We start from the raw sequence: 26,895 nt of genomic DNA, 5'->3' as shown, positions 1-26,895 counted from the left end.
AAGACATGCACAGTCTGAAAGTGATTTTAACAGCTCTGCCAATTCAAAATTGATAAAGCAATTTGACATGACTGGAGATCTATATAATGGATCAACACAGCCTTAAATTGGACCAGATTGGTATTTCCATTTTTTTCTTGTATTTGGAAATTCTATTTAAATAATGTAAAACACAGCAAAATAATTTCAATAATATGCCAACACATCTGTAATATTCTCTTCACCAGCACTGAATCCTCACAGAGAGGTAGGACATCAAATTCCCAGACATCAGATTCTCAGGGAAACAGTCCTAATTTATCCACAGGATGAACACTGCATTTGTGGTGTTCATTACCTCTAGATAATGGAACATTATGTTTCTGCAGTTAGATAAATACTGGGTGTTATGTTTCTGTAATTTATGTAAATTACAGTTACAGATACTAATTACCCTGTTTAAAACTTGCTGGATCCCCAAATACTTCTAAGAACTACTAATAATTATTAGCTTATCTTCTTTTAACACCCTGGAGGCTACCACTAGCACCAGGCCATTTGTGAGCTGATAGGTTATTTATATTTTTGGATCTACAGTTTATATGAAAAGAGATTAATAAAAGGGCCAGATTAAATTACCTGTTCCTTGCACACCCTGAAAGCACGAAAACTTCCTATTTTTAAGGTCAGTGTCTGGTTTCAAGATGACATATGAAGAGCTACAGTTATGGAGATGGAAGGTAAATCTTTAAGTAGCTAATGAGTATATGTGTCTGTTCAACAACTACAGCACTAGTATACTTTTGACAAAGAAAACAAATTATAAGCTGTTATAAATGAGAAGCTTGACTAGGCCGATATTCAAGCAGCAATCAATTTATTAATTAATATGGTAAAGTATGAGCAATACAGCGCTGGGTACAGCGGGGGGACATTTTCCCTCTCCTCCAACTGCACATGATAGTTGAGGTTTACAGATATTTATAGGGGTAGTCATAAGCGTTCTCAGCAGTTTCTATTCCACATTTTTACGTCACAATTTTATACACTATTGTGATTTAGTTTTTCTCAGGATGTATCCCAGAAAGGAGTATCCCCAGATGGTGGGGTCCAGCTTCTGAAAGAGGTCTCCCAGCTGGTGAGGTCCAGATTCCAGATGTGGGTTCACCTTTTAATTGCAAGGACTATAAATCTCATAACAGTGATGTCCAGCTTCCCTTGGTCAAAACTATCAGTCCTTGAGTTCATCTTCCTTTTTTAAGCTGCTTTTCACTGTTTTGTTAAGGCATCAAGATAAGCATGTTTCCTTCTTATATATTCTAAAGCTATAGTTTCAAAGATCCTTACTACAAGCAATATTCTAAAATTATACTTCAAAAGGTTATTATTGCAAAACTATTTTTAGCTGGAAGCAGAAAGTTCCTGTCAAACAGCAACATCCTTAAAGCTTTAATTTGTATGCTCCTAAATCAACTTAAGATAAAGGTTAATTGCAAACAAAGGGTAGGTTCAAAAGCCTTCTTCCATACTTTACTTCCTCAGTTATTTATTAGAATTGTTTTTATAACTGTCCCATGGTCAGTTTCCACACATATACACACATTGCCTGTATGTACCTGACATGAAACACAGTTTTGTATTTCACAAAGCTTCTAATGTTTTACTCGTTATTTGCAAAACTAAAATCTGCTATTTGCATTTCCTAGGCACTGCAAGAATGGTTATTTTCAGCAGGCACTGTTCACTGCAGTGCATTCCTGGGAGCTGCAAAGGACAGGTCTTTGCTTTGGCTTTGGCATTTTCACATCCCTCTTGCACTGCAAGTTGTGAGCTTTACAGGGACGATAAATGTTAACCTTCTGGCCTCCAATATAGGTTATTTAGTGCTGTTCTAACTCACTGTGCAACTATGAAAGAATCCTGCTGAAGTAAATTAAGATTTTTTTTTTGCCTGCCCTTCATAACCATGAATGTATTTTTATTCTTCAAAGGTGAAATGTTGTCATCTTGTCCAATGTCTTGGAAAAAATCTTTGAATCTGAGTGTGCTGGCATTCAGTGTAGTGAACTTGGTAGTTAAAAGTTGGGAGTTCGCAGAGAAGCAGTGCAGCCCTGGACCCGAAATGCGGGGTGGGTTCGTGCCCAAGGGCGGGTTTTTGATGCGGGCCGAGCCCGTTCCCGAGCGCCGCGCCCGCGGCAGGGCCGAGCCTTGTGCGGGCTGCGGCCTTCTCGGCAGCGCGGCGTCCCCTCAGGGCAGCGCTCCGGCCCCGCTGCCCCGAGCCCGGCCCCGCCGGAGGCGCCGCCGCTTGGCGGGAGGGCGGCGGGTCCCGAGCTGTGTCCCGGGCCGGGAGCAGCGGTCCCGAGCGGTGCCCGGGGACAGCAGCAGCGGGTCCCGAGCGGTGTCCCGGGACGGGAGCAGCGGTCCCGAACGGTGTCCCGGGCCGGGAGCAGCGGTCCCCAGCGGTGCCCGGGGACAGCAGCAGCGGGTCCCGAGCGGTGTCCCGGGGACAGCAGCAGCGGGTCCCGAGCGGTGTCCCGGGGCGAGAGCAGCGGTCCCGAGCGGGCCGCTCCCGCCCCATCGCGTGGGCAGCGGCCGCGCCCCTATTTATAACGTATGCCGCGAGCGGATTGGCTGGGCCGGGCTGGCCGCAGACCGCCCCCCCGTCCGCCGCCATGTTGTGTGGTGGGGCGGGGGCGGCCCGGGGGCTGCCGTGAGGCGGGCGGAGGGCGAGGCGAGGCGGCGCGGGCGCTGCTGGCGCTGGGAAGGGGCGCTGTGCTGGGGAGAAGGCGCGGGCTGCCGGGCTCGCTTCTGCGGAGGGAATGGCGGATGCCGTGATCCGCAGTGGCGGCGAGATGGAACCGGAGCAGCATCAGCGGATGGAGAAGACCAGCGCGGGCGTCCTCGGAGTGGAGAGCAGCAGAGCTGGAGCCGCTGAGGACACCACACAAAATGGCGGACGCTCTGAGAGCGGTAGCGCTGGGGAGGCGCTGCTGGTGACTGCTGTTGCTGCAGAGGACAAGGTCCCCACAAACCTCAGCATCAGTAGCAGCAGCCAGCGCAGGAGCAGCATCTCGACGGCAAATGAACAGCAGCAGCAGCAGCCGCCCAGCGGTGTGCTCGGGGGGCCGCCCCCTCTCCCTAAGCCCTCAGAAGACCAGCAGCCTGTTAGGAGGAATTATCAGATCCCCAGGAAGAGCAGAGAAAAGAAAGGTTGTTCCTTCCCCTCCCCTCCCTTTTCTACCTCGCTCCCCTCTCCATCTGATTCATCAGGCAGCTCTCAGACACCTCACACGGCTGCATGCAAACCCTGCGGTGTGGAGGAGGCTCTGCTGGCTCGCACTCGCGAGGCTGCTGGGGAGCCCATTTTAGTGTCAGGATGTTACATTCTTTTCCTACCCCTTCTCTTTTCTTTCTCACTTTTATTTTGTCACGAGGATGAAACGAAACCAAAACAAAAGCTCGGCTTGAATTTCAGACCTCTGCTTTAAAAGGAGGAGAAGCTGGATGCGATCAGGGTGGGCTTGAGTTGATCTCAGCTCTGCTTCTGGAGGTGGCATTGGCATGTGGAGAAGATGTTTCTTTGGGACACCGACATCTGCGAAGATGGTTCGCTTTTCTCTTCCCCGACCTCCTCCCTGCAGGAGAAGGGTGTAATCCTTCTTAGGGTAGACTAAACAAACCCAGCAGAGTTGTCCTTCATTGATGATATGTAGAAGACTGTTCTTATCTGGTGAAAGTTCTTTGCGGGGAGAAAGGGAGCATCCCACGTTCTCGTGCCTCGCTTTGGGAAGCGTTCTGCTTCCAAGTGTCCAGGGTTTGGTTTTTTTTTTGTTTCTGAGTAACTCTTCCTCTAAAAGTCTGTGGTATTTCTTGCTTTTCACAAGACTCCACTGGTTTCTGCTTAACTTTGTTTTTGTTAAGTGGAGTTGAAGACATGTCTGAGTTCCTCCCTGAAATTTATCTTAGTTCTTGCCCTTTTGCAATATGGAGTCAGTAACTTAGTCCATATCACAAAAATTCTTGTTTGAATAGGCTTCTTGTTCTTCAGAGAAGAGAGTAACATCTTAACTTCTTGAATGCTTTCTTCTGTAAGGAAGAGATGAAGGTAGGTTTATTTCATTATCCAGTCTTTTCTCTCCAGTAACAGACTAATTCCTTTTGGCAGTAATGACCCCTTTTTCTTCCTGGTCTTTCCCATTGCCACCCCGCTCTGGGGTGATTCAAGTCTGGCAGAGATTCATTGTAAAAGGAAGTGGGTTGATTTGGAGAAAAAAAGTCTTTTATAATTCATCTGACAGAAAAATACCTGGATGTAACGTGGTGACTCATGAACAACTGAAGTGTCTTGTGTGTCACACCCAAGTGTGGTTACTGTGAATACCTTTAGATGTATTTCAGAAATGTTTAGTACTTAAAACCGCCGCTATGTGAAGTTCCACTTTAGCATTTGGTTCCAATGTGAATGAAGACCTGCAAAATACCCTCTCAGGTCATCTAATTCATCATTTACCTGTGCTGAGCCATCTGCAGTCTGCAAAATGTTTTGGACTGTGTAGTTCAAACCTCAGGCTTCTGCGGCCTCTTAAGGTAGAAGAGGAAGCCATTCTTATCTTACTTGAAAACTGGCTTGCTAGTGTCAAGGTCATTTGAGCCATTCTCATCTTTTTTCCTTTCAGCCTGCAGAAAGGCTCTCGGGTATTTTGATCATTCTGATGATTTAGAGCTTCCGAAGCTCTCAGAGCAGACCTTGCTCCATTCAGCCCACGGTGCTTGTGGGTTTACAGCTGCTGATTGTTGTTCTCACGGCTTGGACTGCCAAACTGCAGTTTGAGGACAACTAAATTGCTGTTGGGATTTGTATTGTCATTTGAAAAATGATGCAATTCAGTTCTGGAACTGAACTGGAAGATCAGCACTGGATCATCTGATGCCATAGTGGCACTTGCAGCATCCTTATTGCTAATGCTTAAATCCATCTTGTTAAATTGCAAAATAATCTGAATGACACCAGTTCCTCTCAAAAGAGCTCTCTTGGCTTGATCCTAAAGCCCAGCATGAAGCAATACGTATGGAAGCTTCCTCCATAATTCCTTTCCTTGCAATTGTCCTTGCTCTGCTTTTTAAAGCACCATGTCTTTCCTGGACATACCATCCTGAGAGATAGCTGCTGCCTTGATTGTGAGGGCTCAGCTGCTCTGTACAAAGCATGTGCAGGATCACTTTCTTGCCGGTGTTTGAGTTTGTTTGGAGGTGGGTTTTTTGGTGGATTTTAAAGTATTTTTAAACACCAAAATGTGTTTCAGGAACAATTTTTGGTAGTGAAGAAATGAAAAATTGAATCTGGAAAGCACTAATGTAAGAGAAAATTTAAGCTTTAGCTTCCAAAATGTAAGAGAAATATCCTAGAAAATTAGGCTTTAGCTGCTTCTTTTTCTTCTTCAGAGTTTATCTTTCCTCTTGGAGATTTAAGTAGGGACTGAAAGTCAACAGAAATCCTTTGTAATCCGAAGGAGAGATAACCTCTTAACAACTGTGATCAGTTTGCACAGAGAAGACTTCTGATTTTCTCATTCTTTTTGCTGGCGTAGGAATTCAGGAAACGAAAGAAAGGTTGGCTGCAACATTATTTTTTTAAGGTGTGCCTGCGTTTGTCTTCCTCTGTAGAAATTCCTTGGAGGTTTGTTTTCTTGGTACAGAGAGTTCAGCAAAGGTGTTACGCTCTCTTGAGCAGCTTATCTGTCATTTGTCTTCGGGCCTGCCCTGGCCTCTTCTAATTCAGTTGTCTGATCTTCACAGGTTTCCAAGTTTGCTTGAAACTTGAGAAGTCCTTGGTAGGATTAGGAAAGCAAATTTTAAGGATAAATCAGTAAGAGCACCTTTAACTTGCTGAACTATATGAGTGATCCCCTTACCAAAGAATAATTCCACCACTGAAGCTGACGTTGCAGTCAGTGCCTTTAGGCAGTTGCTTGTTGAGTTTTTTTCTGGAGTCTGTCAAAGTAGCAAATGTCTGCTGTTTCTCAGGCTGAGGGAAGGAAAAGGTCTTGCTTTTACTCATGAAATTCTGCAATACTTGCATGAAGGTCTAGGTTGTCCCTTTTCTAAGTCATCATTTTGCCTTGTCTTTCGTCTTCTCATTTTCCCTTTCTTTGGTAGAGATGTGCATCTGCTGTTTGCTACACCATATTTCTAGGTGGAGAACTCTGTCAGTCCCTGAATTTAGTAACTATTTAGGCCTATTGAGAGTAATACAAGATATTTTGGGCCGAAAAAGTCCTAAAGGTAAAAATGTCACAGTTCATTAACACCACAGTTTTTTTGTCTCAATTTCTTTCCATCTTCATTTTTTGAGACTGAGACTTTAAAGGGTGCTTCTCAATGGAGCTTTTGTAGCAGGAGCACTTGTGTGTGAAGAATGCTAGCATTCTGCCAACTTAGCTGACAGGAAAATCATTAATTCACTTATCTTCACTTCAAACTTTGTTCAGGATTGCTCAAGGAGGATGGCTCTGTCCTCACATTCTGACTGAAAGCAGCCAAACCCAGGAACTCTAATCTCAGCTTTCTGAAGTTGAGACATCAGACAGCTGTGAAAGAAAAGTAGAGCCTGTCAGGCATGACATACATCCAAACATCCAGTCCAGTCCCTGTCCCTTGACTAGTACTTATTAACTAAACTCAATTTCCACCTAAAAGTAATTACATATGTTCCAGTGCCCTGGGTAGAAGCTGAACAAACCCGGTATTTATTTACTTTTTCTACCTGTGCCAAACAAGCCAGCAAACCCCAGAGCAGTTGACTTGTATTATAAGGGTGCTGCAGGTCTGTCCTTGCTTTAATTACTGTTTAATTAACACAGGGCAGTAAAGGTGCAGTGTGCCCCAGTCAGCTGTGTACAAGCCTGGAAGATACCTCTGTGCACATGGCTGGTCTCTGAAGTGATGGAGGGCTGGGGATGAGCTCAGCAATTTCATGGTTTGCCTGGGGGCACAGGCCTTGGTGACTGCTGTACAAGGTCTAGTTTAGTATTTCTCGGTTTTATTTTAGTTTTGTCTTGTTTCTGCACTCCTTCCTTGAAGTAAGGTACAGGCCCTGCTATGGTGACATTAACATTTTAGACCATCACTGTCCTTGAACACCACAGCTCAAGTGACAAACTGAAAAGTATTGCCAGGCTACTCACCTCACTGGGGAAGTGTTTCATGTTTTGATTGAGAACATGAAATGTACAGTGCCTCAAATTCTAGATGAAAAATCTGCAACAGTCTAAAAAAATTTATTATTTTCCATAATTTTATGTAGGTAGGGCTTTTCCATGAGGGTGTTGAGCACTAAGTGTATAGTAGTTTATGCAGGTTCTCCCTACCAGGAGAATAGGGTGACTTGCTGGTTTAGGGCAAGTCTGTCTCAGCTTGCTCCCCAGAGCTTTCCACAGAGCAGAAGATGTTTAAACACAAAGAGGTTTATAATATTTGCATGTATGATAGGAATTCATGTAAAAATGTGCCTCTTCCTAGATTTGCATCTGGGGAAGTAGGTGAGACATAATGTATGGCTTGTGGTGGCTCTTTGCAGCTCACCCTGCAGTGCTTTCTGCTTGTTTGGGCTCCAGCTGGAAGTGAGAGGCTCATTTTTACTGAGCTTGTGTCCTGGGGGCAGGAGGGAGAAGGCTTAAGGTACAGTAAACACTGGTAGGAAAACAGGAAATTCGGTCAAGCAGCTGGCACAGATAACCTTGTGCCTTAACTGGTTGTTGTGAGGAGCTGGCAGTGTGTGAAGCCCAGATCTGTCTGACAGGGAGTTGGTGTTGGAACGTCCAAGGGATGTTTGGGGCTGGGGTGGAACAGGGGGTGCTTTCCCAGGGCTGTGTACCCGCAGCAGGCTTGTTGCTGGTTCTGTTAATAAGCATTTATCTCTTCAGTACTAGAGCATTCAGTCCCAGTAATACTAAGTAGAGAATTGCATTCACTCTCAATTCTGTCTCCTCCCATACTGCTGTCAGCTTTTGAAGAATGAAGGTGTAGTTACTAAAAAGGATGTTGCATAAATATGGTTTCTAAATCACTTTCGTAATTTCCGCTCTTAAAAAATCACTTTCTCATTGTTGGTGGTGTTGGAATCCTTGCTTGAGTTCAGTTTGCAGATGTGGTGTTGCCTTCTAAAATGTGCACATTTTAGTAAATAACACAGAACCGTTTGGTTTTCATTAGGAACATTTGTTTTATATTGAGGCTTATGCAATAAATCTTTTCTGCAAATGAGGGAAAGATTGCTGCCTAAATGTACTGCCATATTATTTAATGAAATTGGAGGATGTACTCTGAAGATGGAATTAAATTTAATTTGTTGTTAGAGTAATGGTAGGTTGCTTTTTTGTTGTTTTTGTCTTTGTTTTTTGGGGTTTTTTTTGTGAGATTAGTACTATTGTTGTTCCTAACTGTTGTAACTACAGTAAAACTTGTGCAGTTTTGGTGGGTGTTTTGGAAGTTACTCCGAGGATAAAAACCACTCCTTGTGTTGTGCTAGTTCTCCTGGAGGTGTTATTTCCCTGGCCACTACTCCCACAATCTGCACTGCCATCCTCTGCTGGCTCACTCCGGGCTTGCTCCTCTCATCAGTTTGTTACCTTGGCACCCAAACACAGATAAGAACCTCAGGGACGTGGCTGCTTCCCTGTGGGAACTTGGGTAAAGGCTTGCCAGGAGGGAATTTGTACAGCAGCACGTGAAGGGTTTCCTTTTAAAGCAGGATAACATCATCAGGCATGAACACAGGCAGTGGGGTCCTGGTATTTTTAATATTAGGAGCTTATTTTTTTTAAAATAGGATTGGATTTCTTCATATTTAGCTTAATTGCCATAAGTAAACAAACACAAAACCTCATAATAATTCTGAAGAGGGGCCAAGCTATGAAAGTCTTGTTGAGGTTTTTATTAGGACAATTTGTTCCTGTTTCTTAATGAAAGGAGTTAATTAGTAAATTACAGTTCTGAAAGTTTAATTACAGTGTTTTGCAGTACATATTAAATGTTTTTCAAGGGGTAAATTCAGACTTGAGGTGCTTGCCTTACAAACTTCTGAGAACTAGCTCTTCAAGAGTGATGTTAAAAAAACATCATTGTGATTTTTAAAATATGCTGTCATTCTAGGAAATTTTAAGATAAACTTTCTCAAGTCCATATTTGCCAAGTATTTTAGGTGGTTTGTGTTTGAAATTGAATCACAAACCATTTATCTTCATGCATAAACTGTCAGTGAACTGGAAAATTTTGGATGTTTTCACATGTATATCGGCACTAATTATTTTATTTCTTCCCTTTTATAGCACTCTTTCAGCCAGTACATCCAGGTTCTCGAGAATTTGAGGGTATTATAAAGATTCTGCATTCTTCCTACTTGGATTCAAATTCAGTGTCCAATTTTAAATACAGAAAAGCCAGCTTAGTTCATAGTGAACTGTTGGAAAAGGAAGTGAGTATATTTGTGGCTTCTGCTTCTTAATAATGTACCAATCAAATGACAATGCTTCTCAATCTAGAGACACAGACCTGGGGATTATTTTCAGTTATGTAATTGGTCTTTAATTGCAAACTCACATCCCCAGAAATGCAAGCAGCTATTTTTCAGGCAAGTTTATTATTGCATAGTTTTAAACTTTTGCCTGCCAGGTACTCCAAGAAGACTAAAAGAAAAATTGTATCTGGCACCAGTTATCTGTGTGTTTCTAGCTTTCAAAATTTTTCTTAATTTTTATTAAGGTGTTTTAATATCCTGGAAAGATGTGTTAATGCCTTCTTTACAAGGCTGATGCTTCCTGTGAAAACTAAGATTAAAATATGTGCCTGGTAGAAGTTTCCATAATCTCTGTAGTTTTGTTGTTTTCCAAGGAGTACTTTAACTCAAGTTGATTACTGATCTATTAATTGGAGCACCTTGGTTGAAGCCCCTCTGTTGTGCCTTATGTGGTGTCTCTTAAATCCAGCCTTGGCTTGTTCTTGTCACTCTCAAATGAAGTTTTCATTCCCAGTGCCAAAAAGCTTCACATATGAAGTAATTGAATATATAATTAGTTTGCTGTGATTATCATCTTGGAGTTATGAAGTAAACTGAAGCATTTTCTGCTATTACATTAATTATTCATATTCATTACAGCTGAGAAATATTGGTAAAAACCACCTCAGCAGCAGTGAGGTGCATCTGCAAAAATATTTGCAGAGTGTAAGAGATCTGTCTCCTAAAAAGAGAAAAAATCTTTTTTCTGGAGTTTCAAAGATGATATGGGAGGCATTGGGCTGGATGGTTCTAGCCAGTTCTACAAAGATCAAACTAAACTGTTACTGCACAGGTTTGTTTGAAGAGTGTCTCTTAAAAAAACAAATACTTGGACAGATTAAGCCAATTAGATTTCCCACAGATATTATGTTTTTGAAATCTAATTATAGCATCCAGTGATTTAATTTGGATTATCTTTTGATTATTTTTGTACACTTGGATCTGCTAACATAGATGGGGCCTTAAAACATTGACACTTGAGTGTGCCAGCAGCAGTGTGTGTAGCTGTGTTGAGACCTTTGTGTGTGAACAGTTCACAGAGAAACGCAGGCAGCTGAAGTCTGACGGGCACCTGGAGAAGGAGCTCTCGGAAAGTTACGCCTTCCTCATGGTGGATCGCTGCCAGGTGAGGGGTGAGCCCTGCAGGGAAATGCCTGCTGCAGACTTAGGAGCTCTGGGGCTTTGGGGTTTTTTTTCAGTGTTTTTATTGACACAATCTTCAAGTTACTTTTGGAAAATTCAGCACTGGAAGGTGTAGAAGGATGGGAAAGGGATCTGTCACTATTTAAATTCGCTATTCCCTGCTACTTAAGGTTCTCCATTTACATGACTCCATTTACATCTTCTCTGGTTTAGGCTCTGTTTTATAAATAAAATGATAGATTTTCTGCATGACATGTGAGTTTTTATTTGGTTTGTGTTTATTTTTTTTAATTAAGGGGAAATATTTTCTGCTTTCATTGCATTTGGGTTTTGGTGTTTTTTTCTTATTTTTTGCATCAACAAGGTAACCTGTAATATGAGAAAATGGACTTTGTCTTCTCTGTCTTTTCTTTGATCATATACTTTTAATCAAAGTGATGGGAATGTGATTTCTGTGCTTTGTCTGCTATTATAGAGTTGGGATTTCTTAAGCATACAATCATTTGACAGGTATACTTCTGTTTAAAATATTAAAATTTTCTGTATTAAAGGCAAGTAATATTCATAAAGAGTGTTTAAGGTGTAGGGAGGCTGTGGTTTTTTAAGATACAGGTGAGTCTGTGTGGCTGTTCCATATCAGAGTTTAACGTAGTTTAATAGTTTTATAGAGAATTCAGACTAGTCTTGCCTCTGTTTGTAAGGGTTGGGGTTTTGTGTAAATCTCAGTTTATATTCTGTAATTGTAATTTCTCACTGTTTGTTCTGTTCATATCCTGGCTTTCCTAACAGACTTGCTTTAAAGACTGTCTGTTCTCTTTAGATCCAGAGCATATGTGAAAAGGGGCTGCAGGTTGGCCACTCCAAAATCACAATTCTCGGCAGACCTTCCATGGGTAGGTATCTTTTGATTAGAAGTGCTGCTTCTTGAGTAGCAGTTGGTAGATAATGTGATGCAGTTGTGTGAACTTTCAGTCTTTTTTGTGTCACTAACTGCAGCAATATCACAGCAAGATGTTTTTAGCAAAGGAAATAGATATCAGAACATTATTTCATAGCTCTGTTTTTGAGTAGTTCAGTTAAATTCCCTTTCCAAAGGGAACACCTAATTCTCATTTGGCTTTAAGTCAAACCAGTATCCCATGTCTTTCCAGTAAACCTGGGGGGCCAAAGAGCTAATGCAGTGTGTGGCTGGCTGCCTCTGTGTTTGTAGGTGTGTGCATTCAGAGACACCTCATGGTAGCTCAGCTCAGTTTTGATGTAGATAAAACTAAAATTCTTGAATCCACAAATCCAAGAAGAGCGTAGATAAATTGGAGACTTAGGAGAGTCACAAGTTGTTAAAGAGTTTTGAGAGTGCAAGACAGTAAGTTCCTTTTGCAAAGTTTTTCAAATAGAAAATTTGGAACTGATTTTGTCATCCTGTGTGAGAGGAACGTGGTACAGAGGTATCATGAATATTGAAAAGAGACAATTTGAATGAATATAGACCTGAGTATTGAAAGCAGAAATGGGTGTGAGCTGGAGAACAAAGCTCTATGAACATGTGATTTTTTTACTGTTTAGCTGGTAAAGGGTCTGGAGCAATTTGCTCCAGCAGTTAAATACAGACTTTGAATGAGAGGAACCTAAGCCAAATGGATGCTTTTTAGAGTATCTGAATTCAGTTGCAGTTCTTTGATCTGAGGTAGTCAGCCAGACCAACAAATGATAGTGTGTGTTTGAGGCTATAAAATCTATTAAATGACTAAGTACAGAGAAGCACAAAATGATTTTACCTTTGCACTTGAGTGTCAATTATATCTTTATTATTTTGTGTGCATTGAGCTTTGATCCCGTGTAATGCTTTTTAAAACTCTAATACTGTATTAACATTCAACATAATATATTTTGATTTATTTTTATACTCTTCTCAGGTGTATATATCTCCAAGTATGCTGATTTATTGCAGCCTAATCCTCTAGAATTTGGAGCTACTGGAGATGTGATTGTTTTTAAAATAATAAAGGTAATTTTACCTTGCTATTCTTGAAAGATTACATTGCTTACTGGTAACACACAGGTGCTTTTAAACTAGCTTACTTTGAATTTGTGCTGTGTATAGAGAAACTAGACCTCTGTTAGATTTAAAATCCAGTATTGATATCAAGCTTAAATAAAGCATAATAAATTATTATAGAAGGCAAAAATATGTTGGGTTTTTTGAAAGTATGAAAATAATGTACTTCCAGAAGTAGCTTTCTTAATGGCTTGTTTTATTTTCTTTCTCTTATTTCTTTGGTACTTGAAGCAATTTGTTAGTTTCCAGGACAAAGCTCATGCTGACAATTCTTCTGCTTTATTCCAGGGAAAAATGAAAAGCATATATGACCACATAGGTATGAAAGCAATGGAATCAACTGTCAAGAGCGTGTTGGATCCCACCCCAAAGCACGAGTGTCATGTTTCAAAGAATGCAAGTAAAGTCACCTCCTTGCTGGCTTACCGAGCCTATGAGCTCACTCAGGTAAAGCTGAGCCTGTGTTACCTTCTGACATAAAACCTTCATAAACAGAACTTGGGAAACCATGGAGAGGAAATCACTGGAGATACAACAGAGCCTGAGCTTCCCTGTGGAGCTGCAGCTGGGTGTGTGTAGCAGTCCTCAGGGGGCTGCATTAGAAATCCCAGAACAGCATGGCAGCCTCTGCTGTGATCCTGAAGCTCAGGCAAAGATCTCCCTCAGATTAGGGTGGAGGTGGAATGGGAAGTGGCTGGGGAATGTACATGGGACTGGAATGGAGACTGGAAGAGAGGACTTAATGTGGGGAGTTTGAAGGGTAAAAGTACAACTGGTTTGTGGTCTTAAAGGGGGACTCCTAAAAGGGAAAATGTTGACTAGGAATAGCATTTTTCTTTTTCTTCTTTTTTTTTCTTTGGTTTTTTTTTTTTTTTCTCTTATTCCCCTTTCCAGATTCTCTGATTTGGAGATAATAAGGGAAAACAGAATTAAATCAGTTCCAAGCATTTATGTTCCTCCAGGTGTTCTATCTTACTGCAGCAATCTGTTGCAGTCAGATTATTCCAGCAAGTCTGCAGATTTCAGGATCCTTGCTTGAAAACATTCTCTTCAGTATGAACAACTTCTTTTGTCTTCTGTAAATCACTGGGCTGTACACTGAATCAGATTGGCTAAAAATTAATGTATTTTTTCATTTCTCATTGCAAATTTCCTAAATTAACACTTTATATTGGTAATTGAGCTAAGGATAGACTCCAAAACTCATTGCAATATTTACTTTCCTCTGAATTCTTTTGTTTTTTATTAGTTAATCCCTTCTCTCACCAAACATACTTTCAAGTAAATGTTGCATTTCAGTAATGTTTTATTCCTGATTCACTCCTGAAGGTACTGTCCATGGTTAATAAAGGAGGGAGAAGATAAAAAAACTACCTTAATGTATTGTATTCTCTAGTACATGTAAGAGGAGCATTAAAAAACTTCTTTATTTTAAATATCAGCATTTAAAGAAATTAATGATTGCTCCAGGCTTCTGATTTAACATTGTCTCTTCTTTTTTGCAGTACTACTTTTATGAATACGACTTTGATGAGGTCAGGCAAAGACCAAGACATGTTTGTCCTTATGCTGTTGTTTCATTTACTTATAAAGATGACATGGTACAAGGACCAAAATTTGGGCCCCCTTCAAGGTAAGCTAGGAAATGAGTTGTGGAAAATCTGCATGTAGCATGAAGAGTTCATAGCTCTTGGCAGTAGCTCAGTATTAATTTAAATGAGCAGTGCTGAAGTGAATGAATGTGTCACAGGGACTTAGTATAATAAATACTCCTAATGCTAAGCAAGAGGTGCCAAAATGGCTTTTATGCAGCAGGGTGGTCCCTGTGGGAAGCACTGTTGCTGCTCTTCCCACCTGCTTGCCTTTTGCCTGGGTGGAATCCACAAATAGTGGGGGGTTTTACCTAACTGAGGAAATTTGTGGACATCAGAATGTTCACAGCACTATCTTGCTTGGTACTCTAAGATAATATTCTGTATATTTTGTCTCTGAACCCTTCACTGGCAGAGAGAATATGTAGATGGCCAGTTGATCACAGATCCACTGTGATACCTGTGCTGATAGGAAGATGTCCAGGTGTGGGGACTGTACTAGGAAATGCAGTTATCAAGGTATCTAAAACGGTACAAGATGCTGCAGCAGTGATAGATTGAGGTTAGAGAGGGAATTACCAGTCTTCCTATTTTGTTAGAGTGACAAACTATTCTTAATGTAAAATTCAGTGGTCAGTATTCTCTGTTCCAGCCTAGTCATTCTGCCTCTCTCCTTCTGTTTAGAGCAAACACTTACCACGCTGATAGAAATACAGGTAAGAATGAAGTCCATTTTTTGGTTTTATGATGGTTTTCTCCCATAGTTTTATGTTTGACCAGTTTAGTTATGCTGAGTGTATATCTGAATTTTATCCTGAACTATGCTAGTTGCTGATACTGGATGATCAAATAGACACCTTAATGTGCATCTTCTTTTATCAGAATGAAACAAAATCAGTAGTCTTTTTCCGTCCTTTCCTACCTAAAATGTAGTAAGAACTGATCTTCAGTTCCTGAATCTCCTGTTCAGTGGCACTTCAAATAATGTCATTGTCTGTCATGTTTTGTCTTAAACCTCATTCAGGCAGAGTTAATATGTATGAAAGTGGTTGACAGTTAAGGTAAGGAAAGAGGATATAATTCCTCAGAAATTAGCATCAAGGGTGTGCTTATACTGACAGGTGTAGGTAACAAACCAACCTCCTTCACTCTGTTCAGAGCAGATCAAAACAGAGTTGATAACATCCTTTGTGTTGCCTTTTAACATTATTGTCTGATATTAGTATGAAATTTTCCCTATACTGATTTTGGAGATTCAGCAGCCTCTTCTTTCAGTCCCAGCTCAGTGGTTTCACTCAATCTTCTTTCTCCATCATAATTTAGAGACACCTAACGTTACACTGTGGAGGGGGCAGCTTTGGAATAAAGGCAAACTTGTGTGCCACGTTTCCCTAAAATCAACAGCACGACTTTTCCTTCCATGCAGGCTGTGAGTATTGCCATTTAGACAGTAAGTTTGAAATACTGCTCTATTAAAACTTTTAAGTAGAGACTGGGGAGTTTTGGATATATTCAGATGAAAATCTGAAATACTGACTAAGTGCCTTAAATACATCAAATAAGACTTGAGTCGTGTGTGTCCAGAATTTTCTTGAGTTCGTGCACACAACTGTCAACATCCCTTTGCTGTTTGGTGTTCTGTTCTTTGTGGTTTTGTTGGTTTTTTTTTTTTTTCATTCAAGTGACACACACTCCTCTGCAGGAATAAACACCCCTGACTCATGAGATAGTCCAAAGAAAATATTCTTAAGGGCATGTATTTACTGGTTCTTATTTTATCAGTGAGTATAGGAATGTAGAAGGTAAAAGAAGAGGTCTTTATTTTTTGTCTCCCCCCACCCTTCTTCTCCAGTCCTGAGAAACTTGAGGTTGAAAAAGTTGTAAGCATTGATCAGTTGAAGAAGAAAATTTCACCAGCATTGTTCTTGAAAGAAACTTACCAAGAAAGAAAAGAAGGTAAGTAGTTCTCTTTTAATTTCTTTAAATTCAGCATTTTCAAGTTTTCTGAATTACAATTTTGTTTCTTTTTTCCTTACACTCACTTTCTCCCCTTGTGTCCTGTCAGTGTGGAAGAATGGCGTGTACTGCAGCCTGTATGAAGTTGTGGAGAAGTCCCGTTCTGGAAGTCACTTAGAGGGTTTACTTCAAAAACTAGAGAAGGAGAAACTTGTGAGTGTAACAGATTTGTCTATTCCTATTTTTAAAAATAATTTTAAAAATTAATGATTTACTAGTTAGTAGTTTCAGGCATACTACAAGATCCACAGTCTCACTGGAATTCCTTGACTGGCATACTCTTAAGTATCAGGGCACTTCTCTGCCCATGACAGAATTATCTTACTGTCAAGAAGAGTATTCATAGTGAGAAAATGTCTTTGAAGCAGTTTGCTGTTTTTGCTTGAAAACAGGTCCTTGTGAAACCACTTGTGGACAGAGGATTTCTTTTTCTTCTTTCTCCTTGGCAGATGATGTCCCCTTATGGTAAGCATACTCTGGGTTTTGTGTTTGAGTTGGGTTTCTTGTTTCATTTTTTTAGGGGTGTGGGTTTTTGATTACTAGATTGACTTTGGGTGGTCCTCTCCTTTTTAACTGTTTCTATTTTTTTGTGTTCTAGACCACCAGACTGGACGGTCCCGTGTGCTTCATGCAATGTTTCTGTTTCCAGAGTCTAGAGGTGTCATTAACTCAGGTAGGTTTGCTCACTGTTGTGTGCAGGTTTATTTAAATAAATAAATACTGTGATACTCTGTTGAAGATTTTGTAGTACTCAGTCAGTGTGAACTAAGAGTAACAGTTTGCATTGGTTATGGTCATGCTGTATCTAGAAATATTTGTTTCTTCACCAAATCAAATACTGCTCATTGTAGGTTCATTTGTTAATATTTGGGAATGTAAAACTTGTTGAAATTTCTTGATATAGCATCCCTGGCTTCTCAATTACTTCTTCATGGTCATTCCAAACTGTGTTTCACCCAGCATGTATTAACACAGAGTATTGCTAACTAGTCATTTATTTATGGCTTCATGGTTTGATTTTAATTGTGGATTCCTTTTTCTCCTTTTGGCAGCACAAAAAAGTGTTTCATATGGAACACAGAAAAATTCAACTACCACGGTTTTGCATGAGGAAAAGGAAATGGTTGCAGAGTTCACAAAGCTGGTTCCAGCTCTGTATTGTGCTTTGCTCCGGAGCCGTAGACACAGCAGTGTAGATTACTATTGTGGAAAAGCAGATGCTGTGGTGGAAAGGTACATACATGAGTACTTTAAAAAACTCTACTATGGCCCTGGAAGAGGGAGAGAATTTACATTTAATGAGTACAGTACACGGCTGGATGACAAAAGATTTCTGCACCCTGCCCCAAAACACAAAGGTGACATTGACACGTACTTGAAAAAATACATTTTCAGTCAGGAGGTCTATCAGCTCCCCCTTTCCAGGGCTAAGGAACTGCTGGATAGAAATAGGAAGCCTCATCGCTTCAGCCCCCTCTCAGATTATGAAGCTACAGAAGACTACTGTGACTTTGCCAAGGCAAAATGCAGGAAAAGAATCCATCCCAAATATGAAGCCACTGTTGTCAAAAAAAAAGTGCCTCCTTTTGGAGACTATGATACTGAAAGACTCAAGGATCTTATTAACTTGATCCAGTGTAGGAAGAAAAATGTAGGTGGAGATTCTGATTCTGAAGACCCCAGAATTAGAAGTGGTCTGAAAAGAAAGCTGGAAAAACAATCTGAAAATTCTCAGAAATTCCTAAAAATGAATGACTCTTCAGAGAATATTTGTCGGTGTGAAGGTAAGAAAGTCTTTGTTTAGAGTTCTTTAAACATTGTTATTCAGAGCATATTTAACACTCATTGAGTATCTTTTTGCATGCTGTGGCAATTTAATGCATGATGGTTCATTTAAACATTGGCCTGAGATCTGAAAATGGTTTTTTTTGCAGGTTTCCACTTTTTAGGAGACAAGTTTCAGGGAATTTTCCTGGAAGTTGCTTTTGTTTAGCCTCTTTGGAAAGAAAGCAGACTTTCAGAGAGTTTATTTGCCTGTGGAGCTGTCCAAAGGCTTTCTAATACAGAACACTCAGCAGACTTGATACTGTCTTCTGTAGAGTTTGACTTGGCTGTAATTCTTCCTGTGTCCACCACCCTATTTCATACCTAAGGAGCTTAGGTTGAAGGGAAGAAGCATAGTTCAGTTTTGAAATAGCCAGTAATGTGTGTAGTGGGACAAAGGAAACAACCTAATAAGATTAAATAATTCTGTACATGAAATTATCTATATCCAAACCTCAGAGAAGTATCACAGATACCCTCTGACTTAAGGTCTGCCAGAAAAAACTCTTTGATTTCTGTTTCCCTGACCATTTTCTCAAAGCAATTATAGAAGCCTCCTGTAGAAGGGGGAAATGGGAGCAAGGTGACTCAAAGAGGGGATTTCCATCAAGCACCAGTCACTCTCATGTGTGTGAATCACTGGAAGATGCAGTGACTGATCTTAGTTGTCCTCTTGGGGGGACAAAAGATACTGACTGGCATGTAGGGATGGAGGAGGCAAAGGGTGGACTTTATGGTTGGGATTCCTGCTTGGAATTCTGTGAACCTTCAAAGGTCTTTTGACATTGATTAATGACATAGAATATGTGATGAAAGCATGTCTATATTTTTGTTAAATAAGTCTGTGTACATACAAACTGATGCTAAAGATTGAGCCTGTGGGTACATGGCAGATGTTTGTGGGGATGATTTGGTTTTGTTTTCATTTTAAGACTGAATAATGGATTCCTTTTCCCCTCCTCACTCTCTCCTAAGGGGGCAGAACCTTGGATTCACCACACTATGTGTTCTCAGGCAATTCTGACCACGGTGGCCACGAGGATGACTTGGGGCAGGCGGATGTGTCCGACGCTGCCGCCGAGCAGGAGGGGCTGGTCAGAGCGCTGCTGGACACGCTGGCCCCTGCCAGCCCCTGGGACCCAGCACTGGCACAGTCTGTCACTCAGGCCTTGGCCTCAGGCACCGAGGAGATCGAAGAGTATCTGAGACAAAACTATGGGTATGAATCCATTCCAGCTCAGGACAGGCAGGATCCGGAGCTTCCCGACCCTGCTCAGGCTGACAGCGTTACCTTCAAGGAGCTGCAGAGCCCGGCCGTGCTGGAAGCTGACGTGCCGGGCTTGCCCTACCCCGTGGATGTCAGTCTGCAGCTCCCACCCAACGAAGCACCCCTTGAGCACACACTACATTTACAAGTAAGTGAAACTGCCAAGATGCTGACAGTGAAAGTGCTATTTTCATAAATATGAGACTGAATGAAAAAAAAATCTATTTTTTTACAGAGGCAAACAGAGATACATATTAACTCTTCTGTGAAGCTTTTCTGTTTGGTAGGAACATAGGTGGAAATTTTCTCCACTCTTAAGTGTGTGTTCATGGTTCTTTATTCTTTCTGTAATAAAAAAGGGGCAGAATTGAAGAATTCTGAGCATTTCACTGCATGCTCAGCTCTCTTAATGTGCCTTCTTGGTGCAGTGCTGTATATGAATTCCCTTGTGCTTAGGGATCACAGTGCCCCAGATCCTTACCCTACAAGAGTGATTGTTCCATGATCTCTGTTACTGGTACTTCCACGCAAAGCCCAGTTTCTAAGTCACAGAGCAGGAATGAGTTTGTCCTACCTGTAATCTGTTTTGCTTCTACCCATCTGGAATGTGAGATGAAATTGGCTTTTTTAAGAACCCAGTACTAGTTGTAGTCAGTGCCTCAGCAACTTTATTATTTAAATTTAAATTATTTAAACTATATTATTTAAAGTGCCTCATGGCTTTAGTCAGGTATCAAGACAACAGCCTGGAAAGAGTGAGGGAGCAGCCAGTTCTCCCCTCCTTCCCCTTGGGCACCCCCAGCTTCCATACTGTAAGACCAGTGCTCAGGACTGCATTAGCAATGAGAGACCAGAGAAGTTACCTCATGGAAATGTTTCCAGGTTTGGCTGGATTAGATTGATAGCAGAATTGCCAGTGTGCTGGTGAACTCAGTTCTTTCTGTCAGCTGCTCAGAATGTAGAAACTTAATAAATAGTGAGCAAAACCAAAAGAAGTTGTTTTGAGATGAGCATTTTGCTTGCTTTTTAGGAAGCAAGCTCTGGGAGTGCCTTTGAAGACTGCAGTCCCTGTCCTAGTGCACCTATAGAACATGGCTATCTCAGGCAACATCCCTGCTCAAATAATGTAGGGGAAGTTGGAATGCACTGGAAACTTATCCCAATTACAGGTAAGATGGATTTTAACCCCTCTGTTCCTACAAGTCGTGAATGAAAACATATTCTAAAGGTTTGTACCTGGATTCATAGATCCATTCTTGGATCACATGTTGGTACACAAGCACATCTATAGCCTGTGCAGTTATTTTTTGTATTTGATTAATGCAGAAATCTGCTGGATGAAAACGATACTGGTGGAGAATATTGGTTTGGCCTTATATTAACACAAATTAGAAATGTGAATGCTTTAAGAACAAACAGACCTATAGTTTTGAATATGGATGGTGAAGAAATTGAGCTGGGGTTATGAGGGTCTTCCAAGCACTCCTTGCAGCACCACTGAAGCTGTGTCAGTAATCCATCAGACTGATATCCTTCCCTTGTCAAGAAAAAATCTTATTTTCACAATTGCAAGATCAGGTGCCGCTTGCAGTACAACTCCACAAGTTCATTTGTGTCTAAGTTTTTGAAAAGTGAGGATTTTAACCTAGTAGCAAATGAAAATACTTGAATCATATGTTGCCCTGCTTGATTTCTAATTTAATTTTTAATTTATAATGGAGGTATAGCCTGTTGTGCTTATTCTACATTATCTCTGGGAAAACAACTTGTATTCTGCTTTTTCAGCAGACTTGGACTGTGCTGTTTCACTGTCTTAGCTGTTAAATGTACTGTGCTTCTGTACCTCAGCAGACTGTAACACTTGAGTGTTGGGATTTAAGTTGGTTGGTGGGGCAGGCATAACAGTAATGCTGTTTTGGTGTATCAGCTGTGTGTGACTTTCACACATGAGATGATGGTGATGGTGATGATGAACTCTTCTTCTGTAGGTCTGAAATCACCAGAAGAGCCACTGGAATATTTGCCACCAACGGATGCACTTCCTAATGACCCCCGGGTAGTAAATAGACAGAGAAATTCTGATTATCAATTGCCATGCTCTCCATTTTCAGACACACAGAAGGGGACAGCAGAAGATGGATATTACACAGGACAAGTGGAGAAACTTGAAGATCAGTATGAGCTAACAGATCAACCTCTTACAGCTAAGCATTCCATTAGTGCAGTAATAGAGACAACACTGTTAGAAGAATATAAGCTCTTTGCAAGGAAGATTGAAGAAATGTTGCAGCAAAAAAACATTCCTTATGTCAGTGACATGTCCACACCAGTCCTTTCTGCCCAGGAGAGGATCATGAGACTTTCTGAACACATCTGTTTGCAGGCATCAGAGATTTCTGTCCAAGAATACATAGAGAGCCTGATTGAGAAGTTGAACAATGTCATTTTGGCTTCTTCGTGCGTGAAGCAGACTCCCCCAGTTTATTCTAGTCCTGAAGCACTGGAGATGGTGAGCAGCACTGCCCCCGGGGGGCCCAACACGCTGGCTGTGTGCCCAGAGCCACTGTGCAGTGACCTGGGGCAAGAGCTGCATTCTCATGAGCAGCCCTCAGCAAGCCTGCCCCCAGGGAAGGAGAAAATGAGTCATGGGAATGCTAAACCAGAGGATCAGACTTCTGCTGGTGGTGATCTCATGGAACCACCAGAAAAGATGCAGAAGTCCCCTAAGAACTTAAACATTTCAACTCAACCATATTTTTCTAATCTTATGAGCAAGTTAAAACCTGAAGTACTTACCCAGCTGGTAAAAATAATAGAAGATGTACAGAAAAACACTCTCAAATTTTATATTCATGAAGAAGAAGAAAGTGTTCTCTGCAGAGAAATCAAGGTAAAGCTGTTTCAGTTCAACCTCTCTCTAGTGTCAGAACAGAGTGTCTTTCAAATCCCCTTGTATAAAACCAGACTTGCTTTCACTGTGAAAGTGAGTTGTGAAAATAGGCTGTCCTGTCCCATTTCTTCATTGAGCTTTTGTGGTAGTCTTGCTTATATATGGCTTTTACGTAAGTCTTTTTCTTTGAGCTGGAAAACAGAACAGGCTGTAGGTTGGTCCTTTCTGAAGATCCTGCCAGGGGTGGGCTTACAGAAAAAAGGTGATAAGTGAAGAAATGTGATAGCTACCATTTTAGAAAGAAAGAAAGTCACTCTGTGTGCCTTTGGGGTTTTTTCTCTTCCCCTTTAATTGATAGTAGACAGAAGTTTGAGAAATCACTGTGCTTCTGGACTTAAATGTGTAGGATGAAAGTTGTAAACTTCTGGCCTTCCTTGAAAACTGGGGCAGTTTGATACTGTCAGTTGATTGTCTGTGTGTGATTTGATAAGAATGACTGAATTGCTGAAACAGCTGCTCTTTGTTGCTGCATCCTTCTGATTAATTTATGGGAGAGATAAAGCAGCCAGTCCCTCTGGGATTCACTGAAGTGGAAAACCTTCTTGCTGTGGGTGTCATCTGGGCATTGTTTTTACCAAACTACCTATTCACTTATTCCTTGTCTCCTCTCTCTGTGGTGGCAGGAATATCTTAAAAGGTTAGGGAACACAGAGTGCCATCCAGAGGAGTTCCTTAAAAGAAGAGATAATTCAGATAAACTGTTGATCATTATCCAGAATGAAGACATTGCCAATCTCATCCATAAGGTATGTCCCACGTAAGTAACTGAGCTACAGAAACCTGTTGGCAATAGTGAGAGGAGCTCATTTGGAGCAAGGCTGCTTTCTTCTAACAGCACAGCATTCAACAGGACCCTGTTTAGCTGCTGTTTGAAGAAACAAAATGGTTGGAGTAAAAATGGTCTTGTCACAACATTTACTCATAACTTCTTCTACCACCATGCATGTGCTAATGCATATTTATTGTTGGTAGTTGTAAAGCTGTGCAGAGTCCTGAGTAGTTCTGCTTCTGGTTCTGTGATGCTCTGACAGGAAGTGAAGGCAACTTTCAGATGACCTGAGCTATTCCTGACAGCTTAAGGCCCTGTGCTGGACAGAAAGTAAAATTATTTGAAGTGCTCAACGTCCATTTACTTTGTTCCTGTAATGGTCCTGAGAGAGCACCTCCCTAGGCAGGAGAAGAAACAGTCATTTTTTGAAAATGTGTTTTGAAGTTTGGTGCCTGGCATCAGTAGGTAGGAGAGTTGTGTAATTCCTTTTTCTGTGTGACCTGTGGTTACACCTCTGATTTCAAATGTTTTTTAACAGATCCCTGGCCTGGTGACTCTGAAGAGGTTCTCCTGTGTCAGCTTTGCAGGGGTCGATAGTTTGGATGATGTGAAAAATCACACTTACAATGACCTGTTTGTGTCTGGAGGCTTCGTTGTGTCAGATGAATCTGTCCTTAACCCAGAGTCCATCACTACAGGTAGGTGTGATCCTTCTGGAAGCTTTAGAACTAAAATCCTGACATTTCAGTATGTGAGAAGTCCCGTACTCACCATAGTGAAGGATCAGGTCTTCCAATTTTTGTGATGTTCTTTGAGAACTTCAGCTAATTGAGTCTCTTTCTCAGCCCAGTGGTGTTCTTGAAGAGCACATGAACAGGGAGATCTTGTCTTCAGTTTGTATTACATTGTGTAGTTATGTCTGTGAAGCCTTTTATTCCTTACTGCTCCATCCACAAATATGCTGTTATATATGCTTTTTCTTAATTTGAAATCGAATTGTTAATGAAGTTAGAATTGTTTGAATTATTTTAGCAAGGTAGAGTGTGTATACTGAGGTCAGCTTTTAAATACCACGCCTGGGCACCTGAGGTACAGAAAGGCAGCTCAGTTTTATGATACTGCTGTTGTCCAGTCTGCATGGAATAAAACTTTGTGACTGTACTGTGATGAAAACAGGAAACAGCTTTTTGTATACCATGAAGCAGTATTCTCAGTCTACATACCACAAAATTTAACTTTTATTCATTATCTCTATAACAGATAAACTAAAACAGTTCCTAACATTTCTGGAGGATCTCAATACCCCAGATGGGAAATGGCAATGGAAAGTACACTGCAAAATACAAAAAAAACTGAAAGAGCTGGGGAGGTAAGTAAGGTTCTAAAATATGAGCTGTTAAAATGCTTCAGTTTTCATTATGCCATCCAAAACACTTAAATACAACTTACTCTTACGTTTGTCTTTTGATATTTAGACTGACCTTAAACTGTTTCTAACAGTGAGCTTTCCCCCCGCTGCAGGATGAATGCCAATGCCCTGGACCTGCTCACCCTGCTGAACACCTATGAGAAGAAGTACTTGGTTGAGATTCTGTCTTACCATAACTGTGACTCTCAAACTCGAAATGCTCCAGAACTTGACTGTCTCATCAGGCTTCAGGCTCAAAACATAAAACAGAGACATGTGGTCTTCCTAACAGGTAAATCCCACATGTGTGAATACCTCTCCCCCTTTTTTGACAATAGGTGCTAAATATTAATAGAAACACTTTTATGTATTTAGAAAAGAACCTCCAGACGCTCTCGAGCTACGTTGACAATGGCATAGTGGTTGCTGCTGTTGATGACTTCATGCGTAACTTTAAAAGTCTCGTTGGGTTTAACAACACTGTTACTGAGCAGAACCACCTTGCTTCCTGCAGTGCTGGCCAGAGACAATCAGGTGAGGTCACACACACTTGAACTTTCCTTTCTAAACTGCATGTGTGGGGTGGAGGTCTGGGACAGTGTGCCTTGGCTCTGGTCAACAGCCACTGCAGCTGGCAAGGAAAACCCAACTCTCAAGCTACTCCTGTTTGAATGATGGGGAAAAGCAGTGGGGATGGAGCACAGAGACCTTAAAGACAGAAGTACAGGCTAACATGGTGTTTGAGGCACTAGACAGGACATCTGTTTTCAGGAAAAGGATAAACTTGTCTCTACCTGCTTTATCTACTAGAGTAGATAAACTGTACTGAGATGTCAGTAATTGTACTCCTTTAATTGTCTGATCAAATACTCACCTGCTGTGTAACTTTAGATGCTGTTTTGACATTGTCCCCTTTGGAGCTGGGAGTTGGGATTTCCCAGCACTAAATATGAGCACGCTGTGCAGAAGCTTTTAGCACCAAGTAACTGGACACTCCTACAGAGGGTTGAGTGTGTGTGTTGAGTAAGTGAACACGAGTGGCAGAAGACCAAGACTTAAAGTGCTGGTGGACTGGCAGACCTGAAGTGTAACACTGTGAGTAGTGTATGGCCTTTTTAACCAAAGTTTATATTTCAATAGAATAGAACTTTCTCTCTCTTTTAATGTAGTTCTTGTAGAAAAGGATGAGAAGGATGAGGAGGACATGTCTCTGGATTCAGGGGATGAATTGTCAGAAATAGAAATCTGCAGTGGTGCCTCTAAGTATGATACTCATGTGGAAGCTTTGCAGACAGAGGCCAAGGGCCCACATGGAGTAGATGCTAAAGAAAGCTGCTTATCAGTTACAGAGTTAACTCCTGAAGCACAAAGTGGCCTTGGGGAAAAGACTTACAAATCTGGCTTGGAAGAGAAGCAGCCAATTACTACACTTTCTACAACATGCTCTGCTGAAGGAAAAAACCACAATGCAGTTGAACAAACTCCTTTCAGTAACTTCCAGGTTTATAGCAGACCATTAAACATGTCCCATCAGTTCAGCCACTTTAATGTCCTCACTCATCAGACTTTTCTGGGAACAACATACCCAATTTCTCCTGCAAATCAAAACCAAGAAGGGAGCAATTATTTTCTATCTGCTTACAATCAGAGCGTGGATACAGAAAAGTCATCATCACCTGGTGGCTGGGATAGCTGCTGTGATTCTTCCAGGCCATATTCAGAACAGAAATGAACTCTTAAGTCTCTTTTTCTAAGTTGCCGTGGACTTCTCTGTTTCTAAAATGTTGGATGAATGATTTCTATTTTATTCTGAAACAAAATGTTTCTTGTTCTTGTTATCTCAGATGTTTTCATGTTCTATTTAAATCCCTGATGGCCTGTCCCTATTGGAACCATCTGAAAATTTAAATAAATACATATATTTTTTAACGTTTCCTGTACTTGAATTATCTTGTTTGTTGGCACTTTTAAGTTTCTACGTTTGTATTTGACCTGTTACCTAAGATTCAGTTTGAGGTCTGTTTAATGTAAAGCTCAATGTTTGCCTAAAATATGTGAAAGAGCCAGTTGTTTTGTTTTTTTTTTTTTTTCTTAACCACAAGAGTATCCAACATGTTTCTTTACATAGATATTAAAATTAATGTATTTATTTGACATGGACACAGATTTTGTACAATGTTTTTACATAGCTCTAAGGCAGTGTACTTATTTTCATGACTATATACTGGATTTTGGCTAAATACCTCAATTAGAGTAACCAATGGTGCAGTTCCATTACAAAAAAATGAAATAAACTCTAAATGCACAAGGGACTTGCTAACACATTGCTTTGTCTGTG

General features: G+C 41.0%; 1 protein-coding gene across 4 annotated transcripts; it reads left to right on the top strand.

The window, feature by feature from the left end:
• Positions 1-2,490: 2,490 nt before the first annotated feature.
• On the top strand, positions 2,491-26,867 carry TASOR (transcription activation suppressor). 4 transcript variants are annotated; one of them, XM_039734395.1, is made up of 23 exons: positions 2,491-3,189; positions 9,306-9,451; positions 10,566-10,658; positions 11,496-11,568; positions 12,589-12,680; positions 13,020-13,178; positions 14,237-14,364; positions 15,008-15,039; positions 15,647-15,752; positions 16,176-16,279; positions 16,389-16,492; positions 16,732-16,804; positions 16,938-17,012; positions 17,392-18,123; positions 19,139-19,578; positions 20,461-20,599; positions 21,542-22,320; positions 23,004-23,126; positions 23,688-23,847; positions 24,410-24,518; positions 24,671-24,849; positions 24,933-25,091; positions 25,449-26,276. In XM_039734395.1, the coding sequence occupies exons 1-23, from the start codon at positions 2,799-2,801 to the stop codon at positions 25,502-25,504; spliced, it is 4,452 nt and encodes a 1,483-aa protein (XP_039590329.1). In that variant the 5' UTR covers positions 2,491-2,798; the 3' UTR covers positions 25,505-26,276. The 4 variants fall into 4 exon arrangements, with proteins under 4 accessions (XP_039590329.1, XP_039590327.1, XP_039590326.1 ...); XM_039734393.1 differs by having other exon boundaries at positions 2,799-3,189; positions 25,727-26,867; XM_039734392.1 differs by having other exon boundaries at positions 2,799-3,189; positions 21,419-22,320; positions 25,727-26,867.
• The last annotated feature ends 28 nt before the right edge of the window (positions 26,868-26,895 follow it).

This window comes from Passer montanus, unplaced genomic scaffold (genome assembly GCF_014805655.1).
Source record: "Passer montanus isolate IOZ18808 unplaced genomic scaffold, ASM1480565v1 scaffold9, whole genome shotgun sequence".
NCBI classification, from domain to species: domain Eukaryota; kingdom Metazoa; phylum Chordata; class Aves; order Passeriformes; family Passeridae; genus Passer; species Passer montanus.
Note: the sequence above shows the minus strand (reverse complement) of the source record. Positions and strands in the feature narration are given on the sequence as shown.